At 36.2% G+C, this 15,015-nt stretch overlaps 1 protein-coding gene and 1 pseudogene across 2 annotated transcripts in view; one reads left to right on the top strand and one right to left on the bottom strand.

Annotated features, from left to right (window-relative positions):
- The window catches only part of Srbd1 (S1 RNA binding domain 1), a 192,268-nt gene that overhangs the window by 69,619 nt on the left and 107,634 nt on the right, over positions 1 to 15,015 (bottom strand). For both annotated transcript variants that reach the window (XM_042675462.1, XM_042675461.1), the window contains exon 16: positions 5,403 to 5,485. In XM_042675462.1, coding sequence (XP_042531396.1) covers positions 5,403 to 5,485 — 83 coding nt within the window. The remainder of the gene's footprint in view (positions 1 to 5,402; positions 5,486 to 15,015) is intronic.
- On the top strand, positions 8,057 to 8,128 carry LOC122104607 (annotated as a pseudogene).

Genomic DNA, 15,015 nt, shown 5'->3' with positions numbered 1-15,015 from the left:
CTTAGTTAAAATCACAAACACATTTTAACCTTCATAAGGCAAACTGTCATTATCATGATCTATAAAGTTTGTGAATTCTATGAGCTTTGACAATACAATTATTTCTTCCACATCAGGTGATATTTACGTTTCTTTCCTTTTGCTTAATGTAAGCTGTTCTTTCTTTCCCTCTCATTCCTCCCTTCCCATCGCTGTCTTTAGACACATATTATTTTATTTTGTATTATGTTATTAAAGCCTTTTGTAAAGTCTGACTGTTTCCATCCTTTCTTTTCTTTTCTCTCCCTTCCTTTCACCTCCTCTCCTCTTCCCTTCCTTTCTTTTTTCCTTCCCTACCTGAAATGGAGTCTTACTATGTACCCAGGCTAGACTTGAACTCTTGATCCTACTGACCCAGCCCCCTCAGCAGTTAAGAGTCTAGGCACACATTACTATACCTGCTTAAAAACCTGAATTTCAATGGTTACATATCTCAACTGATAGATGTACCATAAATCTTAAGACTTTTCCTGTTATAATGACTTCTTGTGTTTTGGTATTTGTACATATTGCAAATTTGGATATAAATCTTGCCAGTTCTTATTAATGCCATAATGCTTACTAAAGGGAGAACTTCCAGGTAATAGGGATTTTAAAAAACTTTTTAATTGTTATTATAAAGGTGAATGAAAGGAAAAAGTAACCCAAACACAAAGTAACCCAAAAGACCACACGGATAAAGTAATGTAGAGGAAAAGATTTATTGCCAGAGCAGCTGACAAGGCCAAGTTCTCACCAGGGAGGAGAGAAAAGGATGCTATTCTGCTCCTTGGAGGACCCTTTTATACAGTTGGGGGCTGGAGATGTTTTACCTGAGGCTGGAGGTAGGAGGTACCTCACCTGCCCCACAATCACTGCCATCAAAGGCGGGCTTAGGCCAGCAAAGGGGTATTTGTTGCCTTACAGTGATATTATTATTATTATTATTATTGTCGGTCATGGGGCCTGAACTCTGGGCCTAGGCTGTCCCTCAGCAATTCAGCTCAAGTCTAGCCCTCTACCAGTAGACCCACAGTGCTACCTCCAGCCTTTTCTGCTTATGCAGTACTGAGGAATCGAACCCAGGGCCTCATGCATGCAAGGCAAGCACTCTTACCACTGAGCCACCTTCCCAGCCTGTGATAGTAAATTTTTAAAAAGTGTTCTTTGACAAGTATTGACTATTTCCTAGAAATATCAATTTACACTTCTACCATTGGTATATTTTTGCTTTACTGTGTCCTTCTCACTTGTACAATTTTTATTTTATTATAACTTTACTCGTGTGTGTGTGTGTGTGTGTGTGTGTGTGTGTGTGTGTGTGTGTGTGTGTGTGTGTGTGTGTGTGTGTGTGTGTGTGTGTGTGTGTGTGTGTGTGTGTACACCCAGGGCCTCAAGCTTGCTAATCAGGCATTCTACAACTTAAGCCACTCCATCAGCCCTTTCTTTTACACTTGTTATTTTCAGTTTTCAGGACAGTGTCTCAATTTATGCCAAGGCTATATAGGACTTCTGTGCTCTTATGCTTCCTTTTGTCTTAAGGATGATAGGCACATGCCCCTGAGCCCTCTGTAGAATGGGATGACAGGCACACACTCAGCCATTAGTTGATATGGAGCCTCACAAACTTTTATGTCCAGGTTGGCCTCCACTGCAACTCCCCCAACTCCTATCCCTTGAGCCAAGAATCTCCTAATCTCTGCCTCCAAAGTAGCTAGGATTACAAGATTACACCACTACGCCTGAATTTCTTTACATATTTTATGTAATGTCTCACACAAATTAACATGGAAATGTGCACAAATCAGTAAGAATTATAAAATGTTAATAGTAAGATATGTTATTATCATAATATATATATAATATATAAATATATATAATATAATAAATACATATAATATATAAAATTGTGGCAAATAATCATCCTAGTTCATCATTTGTGAGTAGTATGTTTCAAGCTGTAGCTTCACCAGGTTCTTTCTTTGTGGCCATGATTCCTAATGCTCGATATCCTTCAGGAATTCCCATAATTTCTACCCACTGATGGGACCGTTTCTTATGTTCTCAGTAAACACTAACTTATTCAAATAAGCACATGATTATATAAACAGAGATATTCCCATATACCTTTCCTGTTGTTTCACAAAATTTAGAGTTCTAGCAAACTCCAAATTGACTAGAATACATTGACAAGTACATTGGCAGTGGTAGAACTGTAGTTAAAAGCACATAATGATGTATATCATCTTTACAATAGCAATTTTTAAAAAGCATATGATGCTTTCAACCTACCACCTCAATCACTTTCTCAATTTCATGATTTGCTAAAAAGGGTATACTCCAATTTAATATGGCTATTTTTCTTTAGTCTCAAACTTGTAGATCCAACTATTTAACACTGTTCCTTGGATTTCTTATGGTCTTCTCAAACTAGCATGCTCAAAATTCTACAAAATTTGCTCTGCTTAAGCATCAAACACATACCAGAACTCTTAGAGAAAATTCTTTCTCTCTCACTTATCAGCAAGTACTTACTACAAAACACTCTTTTCCATCTTTACCTCTTAACAAAGCTTAACAATGTCCTAAATTAGGCTTATTGCTTTTTTTCTTCTATACCTCTAATTCTCCTTAGTGTGGCCAGAGTAAATATTTAAATGCACAAATCATTCCAATGCTTACAATTCTTTTCCCTCCTGCTGGAAGAAGTTCCACATGCTTTGACATTAACCATTATGTCTGAATTAAAACTGAAGGCTTTATCTCTACTATTTACTTAGACCTCTTGTGATGCCAATGGCTTGCTTATTAGACTGCCTGGGTTCTATAAAGTTGAAGTCATTCATTATTCTACCACCTTAAACCAATAATCATAATTCCTCTTCCTCATGATAACTGCCTAGATCACAAAGTTGTGATAGATAATAGGCATTTCTTCTATGTGTAGCTAGATGCCATTGGTAACTAAAACATTTAAGTCTAGTTAAATATCGTATGATAGGAATTTCATCTTTGTGACAAAAGAACTTAAAGGAATAAAGATTTATTTTAGCTCATTATTTTCAAGGTTTAAGTCCATCATAATGGGGTGAGCATGGTAGGATATAGCACAGTATGGTGGCCAGAAGGCCAAAAGAAGTATGCCTATGCTATCTAGTTTCCTCCTCCTTTCTTTTATTCTATACCAGGCTCTAGCCCATGAGATAGTGTGACCCACATTTAGGGTGACTCTTCCTCATTTAGTTAATTCTCTCTGGAAATGTCTTCAAAGACATTAGTATGGCATAAAAATAGGCCATACTAATCTCCTAGGTCTCTCAATCCAATATGGACACCTCAAGATTAACCATCACAGATCTGAATGCCAGGCCATTTTGCTATAAAATGATGACACTTTAGTCAAATGTCAGTGTATGACCCATTAATCCCAACCCTTCCACAGTGGGATATGGGGTAAAAATCCTATACTCTACATCAATAGCTTTTTCTTCTGTCAAATTAAGAGACAGAACTGTATGAGTACTAAGATCTTCCATTTCTAATAACCACTAATTGCATTGAGAGTAAGTAGACCCTTGGTATATATGGTTCCAAAGAGAATGCTGTTGAGGAAAAACTGGGAATGATTAGGATGACATTTACCTATATCGTAATATAGATTTGAACATCCATAACTTGAAACCACATGGGGAAGACTGACATTAGTGTCATAAAAATTACTGTTGTACACATTAATCCAGCTCATCAAAAACCAGATCTTATTTCATGCCCTATCTTGAATACTGTGGATGTTTCATTCATGTTTTACATAATGCCACCCAACTTACATGAAAGACATGCTATCAACAAATTTAAAATTTACACTTTCCTGCACTTAAATTATGCATATTATCTACCTATTTTGGTGTGGGAGGATTATTATGCCATTTACCTTGCTTTGGAGGAGGTGTATTTTTACAAATTAAGGAAAAAGAAGCACAAAGTTTTAAACAACTAATGATAGTATTGACTAAGAGATTCTCCCAAATAACTGAGCGGCCTAATGTGCATATAATTATTTTTAAAATCACTCTTGGTCAACTACATGTAATAAATCCCCAAATACAGCAAGCTTACTGTACCTATCACTCAAATCTCATAAAAATTACAGAGGGTAATCTTTTATTTCAGATTTTGGAAAGATTTTCTTTTCTTTTTTTGAGTCAAGGTCTATGTTTCCTAGGTTGATCTCTTAACTCATGAGCACAAAAGATCCTACTACCTGAGTCTCTCAAACAGTTGGGGCTTAGGGGTGCGTGTCCCATGCCATGCTTAAGAAGAACTTTCACCAAAGACAAAAACAATTTGACCCAAACCTTCTGTATACAATTATGCTTCGTATACCATTCTTCTTGCACCACTGGTTGACTCTGCCAAGATTTACCACTGCTCTTAATTGTTTAATGAACACATTTAAACTCAAGAATTGAAAATATAGTAACAACACAAACAATTCTATCAGTTCCTCCTAGGCCTCTTATTACTACTATACAACAATAGCAATGTAAAGCTTTTAGGCTTTACATTGTTTCAAAAACTAATTATAATAATCAAATAGAAATGGAAAATGGGTATGGGAATGGTCATACATGCTTGTAATCCTAGCTACTCAGGAGGTAAAAGCAGGAGGGGATCATAGTCTAAGGCTTGTCTCATGCAAATACATGAGATCCATGTGAAAAGTAAAGCAAAAGGGCAGGGTAAAGGTTCAACTGGTAGAGCACTCCTCTAGTAAGGTTAAGGTGTTGTGTTCAAGCCTTAGTACTGCCAGAAAAAAAAAGAAAAGGAAAAAAAGGCAGGAAAGGCAGAAGGAAGGGGAAGGGGAAGAGGAATGAAGTAGAAGTGGAAGGGGAAAGGGAAAGAGAAAGGGAAGGGGAAAGGGAAAAGGAAGGGGAAAGGGAAAGGAAGGGGGAAGGGAAAAGGGAAAAGGAAAGAGAATGGAATGGAAAAGGAAATGGAACATAGAGGAAAAGGTGCATACATTTTCCTAAGATCACACTAGTTCATAATGGTTTATACAACCCCAACCACATGTTCCACACTTTCTGTTTTAAAAATACTGTTAACAGGATGAGCTTTCCAAATTAAGTTACTAGTTTCACTTAATATTTTAGTAGTAGTTAAATCTTACTTTAGTAAATTGTTTTAAAGCCCTTATTAACACAAGAAAGAAAAAAGATTTTTTTTCCCTGTATGACAACTTAAAATTATTACCTACCTTTCCACAAACTGTATAACTTTTGAAAATGGAAATAAACTCCACTAACACCTAATTACTATCTTGGGTTTAACCACACTCTTTGTATTGATGGATTTCATAAATTAAATGATCTACATTGCTTTACCTGATACATTCCAACTCCAATGTGCTTCGGCTCAATTTTCACTAGCTCAGCTAATGGATCTTGTACACGCCTTGCTATGGAAACTGAAAAAACAGAATCAGAAAACAAGTATGACTTAATGTGAAAAGCAGTACTCAGATAATTACGTAGGTTAGTACCTCATAATATAAGCACTTAATACCGTTTCTCCCCAAGTCTCCTTCCAAAGATGAACAATTTAATTAAATTTCAGTTCTCTCTCTTTTTCCATGCAAAAATAAATGAAAACTTTCAGGATTAATTATGGCATCAGAATTCTAAAACATTCTTGGGACACTTAGATGGAAAAGATTACAGATTTGGAAAAATAAATAAAACACAAAATTATCTACTTATTCTTTAAATAAAGGATAATAAGGCACTTTATACTTTAAACAAGCAAGCAGGTATTTGCTTTACTTTTAAATAATCCCACATTGTTATAAATATAACATACCGATTTATATGTCAAATATGCTTATTAGAACTAGATTCTGATAATAAGGAATAGACGTTGGAGTCCTGTCTTAATGTAACCAGAGACTGTGTCTGTTGGCTGGTGAAAACACTGCATGGTTTGAACATGATTACAAAGGCTCATTGAGACATACTCCAGAGCCCCAACTTTGTGCCTCTTAACACATGTAGTTCTAATCACATCTTTTTCTTGACCATCACAATCCATGTTCAAAAAACTTGAGGCCAGGCACAGTGGTAGACACCTGTGATCCCAGTTACATGAAAGGTATAAGTAGGAGAATCAGAGTCCTAACCTAGCCCTGACTGGAAATAAGAGATTCTATCTAAAAAATAATTAAAAGGACCTGAGTTCAAATCTTAGTACTATCACAACAACAACAACAACAACAATAGCAACAACTAAAGAAAGGGCTAGAGAAATGGTTCAAGTGGTAGAATGCCTGCTTAGTAAGCAGAAGACAGAATATTCAAAGGGGTGACATTGAAAAAGACACATTGGGGCTGGGAAGGTGGCTCAGTGGTAGAGCGCTTGCCTTGCATGCCTGAGGCCCTGGGTTCGATTCCTCAGCACCACATAAGCAATAAAGAAAAAAAAAAAAGCCGGAAGTGGCCCTGTGACTCAATTGGTAGAGCGCTAGCCTTGAGTTGAAGAGCTAAGGGACAGCGCCCAGGCCCAGAGTTGAGGCCCCATGACTGGACCAAAAAAAAAAAAAAGAAAAAGACACATTGTTCATAAACTACTTTGTTAAATGGTTAACTCCTTTGTACAACTAAAGTGATAATTAAAAAAAAATACATGACCCAGAGAGGGAAGGAGGGAGAAAGAGAGAAGGAAAGAAAAGGAGGAAAACAAAAAAACTTGGTTATCATTTTTATTAGATTTTAACAAATATTAATAAAATTCTATATCTACCTTAGTTTATAAAATAGATTTAGCTAGAAAAAAGTTGTAATTACTATAGATACTTCTAAAGGAACCCATCACTAGACACCCCTCCCAATAACATAGTTACTAAGTTACATATAAACATAACATAGTTACATATAAACAGCTTCCATTTTCTTTCCTTTTCTTTCTTCTTTTTTTTTGTTAGTTGTGGGGCTTGAACTCAGGGTCTAGGTGCTGTCCCTGAACCTCTCTGTGCTCAAGGCTAGTGTTCTACCACTTGAACCACAGCACCATTTCCAGTTTTTTGAGTGGCTAATGGGGATAAGAATCTCATGGGGACTTTTCTGCCCAGGTTAGCTTAGAACCACCCTCTCAGACCTTAGCCTCCTCAGTATAGCTAGGATTACAGGCATTAACCACCAGTGCCTGGCTAACAGTTTCCATTTTCTAAACACATGAAAGCTCATCAGTATCCTATATATCCATAAGTTGAATGGAATGTGAATTCATCAAGTGAAAACATTAAGGTTATCAAAGAAGATCCCATGTTGGGTTTAATATGAAACTATTTGAGGTCTTGCAATAGAAGCAATCTCTCACAAGTAATTATCAGACTCTCCAGTCACTGATTTCTACTACCTTCCCATCACAGATAAGATCTACTGTGAACAATGAGTCACAGCATGGTCATTCAAGTCTTTTTTTATACATGTTTTATTATTATTTTTTGGGGGGGGGGGTCCAGTCATGGGGCCTGAACTCTGGGCCTGGGTGCTGTCCCTCAGCTCTTCAGCTCAAGGCTAGTGCTCTACCACTTGAGCCACAGCACCACTTCCGGCTTTTTTCTTTTTGCTTATGTGGTGCTGAGGAATCAAACCCAGGTCCTCAGGCATGTAAGGCAAGCACTCTACCACTGAGCACCTTCCCAGCCCCTACATCTTTTATTATTATATCTAATATCTAGTGGCAAGGGCAGCTTGCAAAGCAGGATTAGAAAACAATAGTTCGTGTCATACAATGTGGTTATTTCTGTCTCAAAGAAGAGAGGATTCCAAGGCCTTCAGATATATCTTATTAAAAATTATCTTTTTCTCTACTACTTTCAACTAACATGAAAATGCAGGGCAGATAAAGTTGTGCTTTAATTTCTCTGAAGCAAGTATCATTTATTTATCTTAGTGTTCATAATACAGTAAGAATATTCATATACATGTATTATTTATAAGAGGTAAACCCCACAATAATGAAAATTAGAAATAAGGCTAGAGGCCCTTGGGCCTGACAACATGCACACAGTTAGGCATTGCCACCTACTTCGTGGCATCTAACCATCGTTTTTAGATGCTGGAGGGGATGTGGACAGAAGGGAACCCTACTGCATTGTTGGTGGGAGTATAAACTTGTTCAGCCTCTTTAGAAAGCAGTCCCTCAAAAGACTCCACATAGAGCTCCCCTATGACCCAGCAATTCCACTTTTGGGCATTTACACAAACAAGACCATACTAAAGCTACCAGCACAACTATGTTTACTGCAGCATTATTTATTATACCTAAGATATGGAACCAACCCAAATGTCCCTCAGTAGATGAATGGATCCAGAAAATGTGGTATATATACACAATGGAATTCTATGCCTCCATCAGAAAGAATGACATTGCCCCATTTGTTAGGAAATAGAAAGACTTGGAAAAAATTATATTAAGTGAAGTAAGCCAGGCCCAAAGAAACATAGGTCCCATAGTCCCAAAGAAACATAGGTATATGTCTGAGACAAGCAGCAATGGTCAGATAAGTTGATGTTAGACGAAATGATCCACAAGATAAGGATTCAAATGTTTTTTCTTTCTTGCAATTGTTTCTAACATATTTATAAGATGATTGCTTTGTTGTTTTGTATGTCCCTCCTCCACGGTATAATACCTGCTTTCACTGTATTTGATGTTGGTATAATTTGTGGAGGGGAAGGGCAAAAACAAACCGTTTAAATAGGGATACAGGTGGACCCATTGCAACAATGAGACGTACAAGTTGTTATGTCAAAAAGTGAACTTTACAACTTTGTCTGGTGGGGGGCGCGGGATGGGAAGGAGAAACAAAGGAGGAGGCAACAGCGCTTGATAAGAAATGTACTCATTGCCTTGCCCATGTAATTGTAACCCCTCTGTACTGTATTTTCACAATAAAAAATTTAAAAAATATATAATAAAAGTAGGTTGATTATGTTTTAAATTTTCTCCAATAATGTAATACTAGGCCTTTCTTGCTTATGCAAAAGCTTTTCCATCTTAACTGTGGTGTCCTTACAGAGGACTGAGGACTGTCCTCATCTAAAAAAAAAAAAAAAAAAGAAGAGGAAGAAGAGGAAGAAGAAGAGGAAGAAGAAGAGGAGGAGGAGGAGGAGGAGGAGGAGGAGGAGGAGGAGGAGGAGGAGGAGGAGGAGGAGGAGGAGGAAGAAGAAGAAATAATTAGGTACATCCCAACATTTAATGTACAGGAAGACAGTATTAGAAACTCAAAGAAAGGATACCAACAATGGGTAAATTGTCAAATCTAACCCACTGGAAAGTCCACATTATGAGAACAGAAATAACAGCAAGTGCTGAGAGTAGTTGTATACTTTGTACATGTGGGTAGAATCTCATATTTCATCATTCTAAAACATACAAGAGTTTCACGATTTTCTATCTCATTTGCTTCTATTGTTATATGTTCTTTCTATCCTATTGTTATTAAATGCAACAGAAAAATGGAATGAAACTATAATTTCTAGATGACATGCTAATTTTACAAGTCCAAATAGTCTTTGGATTAGTGTCTCTAAGAAACAACCTTGACAAAGATCCTAAGTTTCTACAGCTGGTATTTCCTTTCAGAGGCTACTCACTCTAGGTATAAAAATGTAACCACAGAACAGAGAGTAGGGGCAAAAAGATGAACACAGCTTAAAATATAATTTAAAAGTCATATGCCCCAACTCTGGAGAGGAGATACAGTCAATTTCCTGATGGCAGGACCTCCAAGAAAGCCTTATTTAGGACACAGTATCAACACAGAGCTCTAGGATGAAAATAATTAGGCTAGCAATGGATTCTTGAAAGAAAGAGACCAAAAGGCAAAGAGTTTATTGTATGGCTGACCAAGACAATTAAGAGACAATAGGAGTAGAGCCCCAAATGAGTCAAAGAAGAAAAGTAGAAATAGTGAAAGCAACAAAGAACAAATGAATGATAAAGAGACAGTAATAATAGAAGCTGAAACAATTTCTGGCAAATGTTATCATTACCACATGCCTTCAAAATCTTATTCCTCAGTATACAGTCAAGAAAAATGGAAACACATGTTCACATAAAATCTTGTACATCAATGTTCATAGCAGTATTATTCATAAAAGTAATAAAAAAAATTTCCAACTATCCATCAACCGATAAATGGATAAACAAAATGTGGTATACCCATAAAATAGAGTATTTACTGGCAATAAAAAGGAATGAAGTGCTGACACATGCTCTAGTGGGATGGACCTGGGAAACATGGAATTTGGTGAAAGAAGTTAGTGACAGAAGGCCACATACTGTATGATTACACTCTGTATGATTACACTGATATAAAATGTTCAACAGGTAAACTCATATAGGAAGAGGACAGTGTTTGCCAGGAACGATACTGTTGGATGTGGAAAGGAATGGAAGTGTTTGCTAGTGGGTGAGGGGTTTCTTTTGAATGTAATGAAGATGTTTTAAAACTGTATTGCAATGCTAGTTGTATGACTACACCAAAAAAAGAGAAAGACTGCACATTTCTAGGGAGTGAATTTTATGCTATGCAAATTATCTATCAGTGGAATTTATTACATATTTTTAATGCAGTATATCCAAATACCATTTTGCCAAATACCATTTTGTCCATGTTTGATATCAGTACTTTTTTGTATGCTGCTATTGTTTACACTGTTCAGGAAATTCTAGTCAATGTACTTTGACAAAGAGATATAAAAAATGACCTGAAAGTATTATTATAGTTGTTGTTGTTGTTTTTTGTAGATGATTGTCTACCTAGAAAACTCAAGCAGTAAGCCAATTTGAAAAATACCAGATGGCCAGTTTCAAGATACAGACAAAATTTGATGCTTGATCATAAGCAACAATGAATAAAATAGGGTTGGAGAATGGAATAAATAGGAAAATGCTGGTGAAATTGTATTATGTGCATTTATTCATAAGATGAATAAATTCTGGACATCATGTAAAGCATGATGAAATTAAAGTTTAAAAAGAAAACATGGGGGGAGGGGTGAAGTGTGGGGAGATGGGAAGGGGAAACAAAGAAGGAGGCAACAATGCTTGATAAGAAATGCACTCATTACCTTGCCCATGTAACTGTAACTCCTCTGTATGGTATTTTCACAATTAAAAAAAAAATCATATAAGAGAACCCACTGACTAAATGCTTAATGGAGTGGAAAAGTAGGTATGTATATAATCATGACTAAATTATATAAAGTGTACTTTACTGGGATAAAAGAACAGATTTAGCAGAATCTGATTCTACAACTTACAGAGTTTACAAACAGCTTACAAAGATTTAAAGCGAGTTTCTATTACAAGGTACAGAAACAGAGTCATGCATTGCAGGAGACGAGATAGAATAATGAAAAAAAAACAAAAAATACACTTGGGATTTTTATTTCTAATAAATGATAATTTGGTAAGTAGTAATATAAGCTGATGTGTAAAGGGAGATAGTGAAGGAGAGAAGGAAGAGAGAAGTCCAAATTTAGTGAAAATATCACCCTAAAAGGTAAATGACTACACCTTCCCCATATGGTTAACTAAGTTGCACAGTGTACAACTTCCATGCCCCTATGTAGTATCTTTGAAGGTAACATTTGCTCTCCTTCATTACTAGTCTTAACATCCAAAGGATTAAAAGGTTCCTAGGGGTTTTGAACTTTCAACTCTCTGAGATATCTAGAATTGTAGTTTCTACAGAAAATCCAGTCACCACCTAAAAGACTCTAGTAAATAGTTCTCTTCAAAATTTGTATTATTGGGCCGGCTGGCACACACCTATAATCCTACCTACTTGGGAGGCAGAGACCAGGAGGACTTTGGGCAAAGAAGTTAGTGATTCCCTTCTCAAAATATCATTGGGCCTGAAGGTGAGTGCTTGAGTCCAAGCCACACAGGAGGCATAAGTAGGATGATGGCAGTCTAGGTTAGACCAGGCAAAAAGAAAAGTCTTACTGAAAAAAGTGAGTAGTGGTGGGTTCAAATAGTAGAGAACTTATTTAGCTCCACCAAAAATCATTATATTGTCTGACAATAAAAAATGGATAAAGTCCAATATTCATCACTAATCTTTCCCTTGTCATTAGAAAGAAACAGAAAAAATTAAGTTAACTTCCCCTTGTTGCCTTTTTCTGCCAGCAACTCCAAATTACAGCTGTTTCACTATAAAGCATACTGAAAGTAAATATTTTCATGGTCCTGTAATTAATAACTACATTTGTGAACAGGAAGATGACAAATACATAAATAATTTCATCATAAAACTACCCTATATCTTGATTGTGTACAAATGATAGATGCTATCCAACTAGTGTAAATTTTTGAAAATTCAAATAATGTTCCTAAAAGGGGATGGATTTCATTTTTTGTGCATATATCTCTAGGCCAGGAGTGGTTATGTACACCTGGATTCCCAGCTTTGGGAGGCCGGGGCAGGACAACTACAAGTTCAAAAACAATCTGGGATATGTAGGAAACAGTCTAAAAAAATAAAATAAAGTGCACATATAGATGAATTAAGTATTTTTTATTTCTCTGAGAGTATTAAACTCTGTTATTATTCTTATATTCAACATTTCTGTTTTCTTGAAATAACTTTTTTCCTCCAGTGTATCTTGATATCGGTTTTTAGTAATAGAAGTTTTTCTTACATGTTAGGTTAGGTGATCCTAAGATATAAACCAGGGGCAGAGAAAAAGCTGATTATGAGTGCTTTGCTCAAATGTATGGCTTTTCAACTGTGGACTTTACTATAGGGTAGTTGGCTACTCTTTGTAGGAACTCTGCTCCTAGTTTCATTAGTCAAAGCTAGTAATTTCCATGCAATGCTTGTTCCTCTCTGCAATCTCTACACCAGCGATGTGAATGCTTCTAATTTTCTGCTTGTAGTAGGCATCCCCACTCTCATCTGGAAGCTGTGTCCACCTTTATAGAGATCTTTTATTTAACCTACATCAGAGAATAAACCTCTAGTCTTCTACAAAGTAGAAAAATAGAAATTACTTAACTGCAAGCGGAGGTCTCAGTGTTATATTAGGGGAGTGAGATTCACAAGATAGCCAACTAGCCACTGTAAAGTATAGAAAAGTTGCGGCTCCTAGTATACTCATAATTTTCTGCCACCACCGCCTTTACCAAGCTCTAAAACATTTTCATCACACCCAAAGAAAACCCTGAACGCAAAAGCAGTTACTTACCATTCCCATCTCTCCCTAGACCCTGATAGCCGTAATATATCTCTACAGATGGACCAAGTCTACTCATTTCAGGTAAATGTGATCACATAATATCTTTTGTAAATGCCTTTTTCCAGTTGGCTTAATGGATTTAAGGCTCATTCATGTTATAACATGTGTCAGTACATCAATCTTTTTTTTTATGATTGAATAACATTCTACCATATAGATATAACACTTTTTTGTTTACTTCTTTTGATAGATCTGAGTAGTTAACTAGCTTCTGGCTATTATAATAGTACTGCCACGAGCATCTGTATGAAAGTATTTGTTTGAGTTTCTCTTTGCAGTGCTTTGGTATATGAAGGGCAGGAATTAGCTCTCCACAATGTACATCCAAAGGCATTTTTGTACCATTTTCTGGTTCAGTAGGTACTCCATAATCTGTTAGCTAGCTGTTTTCTACAGTGCTCTTAGAATTCAACTTTCAGAAGTTGGCTAGGTCCTTCATTACTCATCTATCTGGCTTCCCATTTCAAAACTTTTTGCTGCTCCTTCCATCTCTACTCTCATTCTTTCTGTCCTCCTGGGTTTATCCCTTTATTATATCATGATTCTGACATCTTATGAGGATTTCAGAATTTAAAATAAGCAATAAAATCATATTCAATCTCCCATTTTAAATATTTAACAACTTATTATCATCTATCTACTAACCTGCTAGTCCAATTTAAATGTCTCTTATGTACAATGTATTTATTGTGGGAGACAACTTCTGTTGTTAATAAATTGAAAAACTTGCCTTGGGGATAAAGTCATAGAAAGGTTTAATACCAGCATGAATGTTCAGATTGTTATATTCAGTCTCAGTGAACATAGAGAGGATTTCTATTAGTCCACTTTATATCTCCATAACAAAATACTGACACTGAATAATACATTTTTTAAAAAGAGGTTTATTGAACTCACAATTTTAGAGGTGCAAAGTCCAAAATATAGTGGCCTCATCTATTTGCCTCTGGGGAGGGCTCTCTTGCCTGGGTCACAACAAAAAAGGATAAAGGAAAGGGAACCAGCTACATGAAAAAACAGGTAAAACATATGGGGTGGCCTCACTTTATAAAAATCTACTCTTATGAGAACTAACTCACTCTAAAAAACTAGCACTAAGTTCTTCAGAGTGGTGTTCTTATGATCTAATTACATGACTAGGCCCTAGTTCTGAAAGTTTCCATTTCTTCTCTATTTCTATCACTTTGTCTATTTCTGTCACTAGAAAATAGAATGATTCTGGTCAAAAGCAGGACTTGAAAGAAATGGTTCCTAAGAACCAAGAGTAGAAGATTCTAAGCTTCTGAATATTTGCCTTCAGAACTAGACTGAAAGCTCAAAGTATCTAAGTAAATTTGTTAATTTTACTATTATTTGTTATCATGCATCAATGATACTAGGGGATTCACTACGGTAATTCTATAGATTTGTACAGTGTACTTTGAACAAGTTCACACATTGATATATAGATTAAACATCATCACTGCTACACAGGGGCAAGCTGATATACAGAAGAATAACATATTGTAATAAATCACAAATACAGAACATAGCTAGCTACACTTTGAGATTCGGTAATTAGAGACCTATAGCAGTTCCTGGTTTCTTGTCTTCTGTTTTCACAGGGATGATATTGGTATGATGTAATCTAATTTCATCTATAATACCTTGACAGCTTTGTACTACATTGGCCAGTGGTTAGAAAGAAACA

This window comes from Dipodomys spectabilis, unplaced genomic scaffold (genome assembly GCF_019054845.1).
Source record: "Dipodomys spectabilis isolate Male_0828 unplaced genomic scaffold, ASM1905484v1 ptg000026l, whole genome shotgun sequence".
NCBI lineage: Eukaryota > Metazoa > Chordata > Mammalia > Rodentia > Heteromyidae > Dipodomys > Dipodomys spectabilis.
This window is presented reverse-complemented; position numbering and strand designations above follow the sequence as displayed.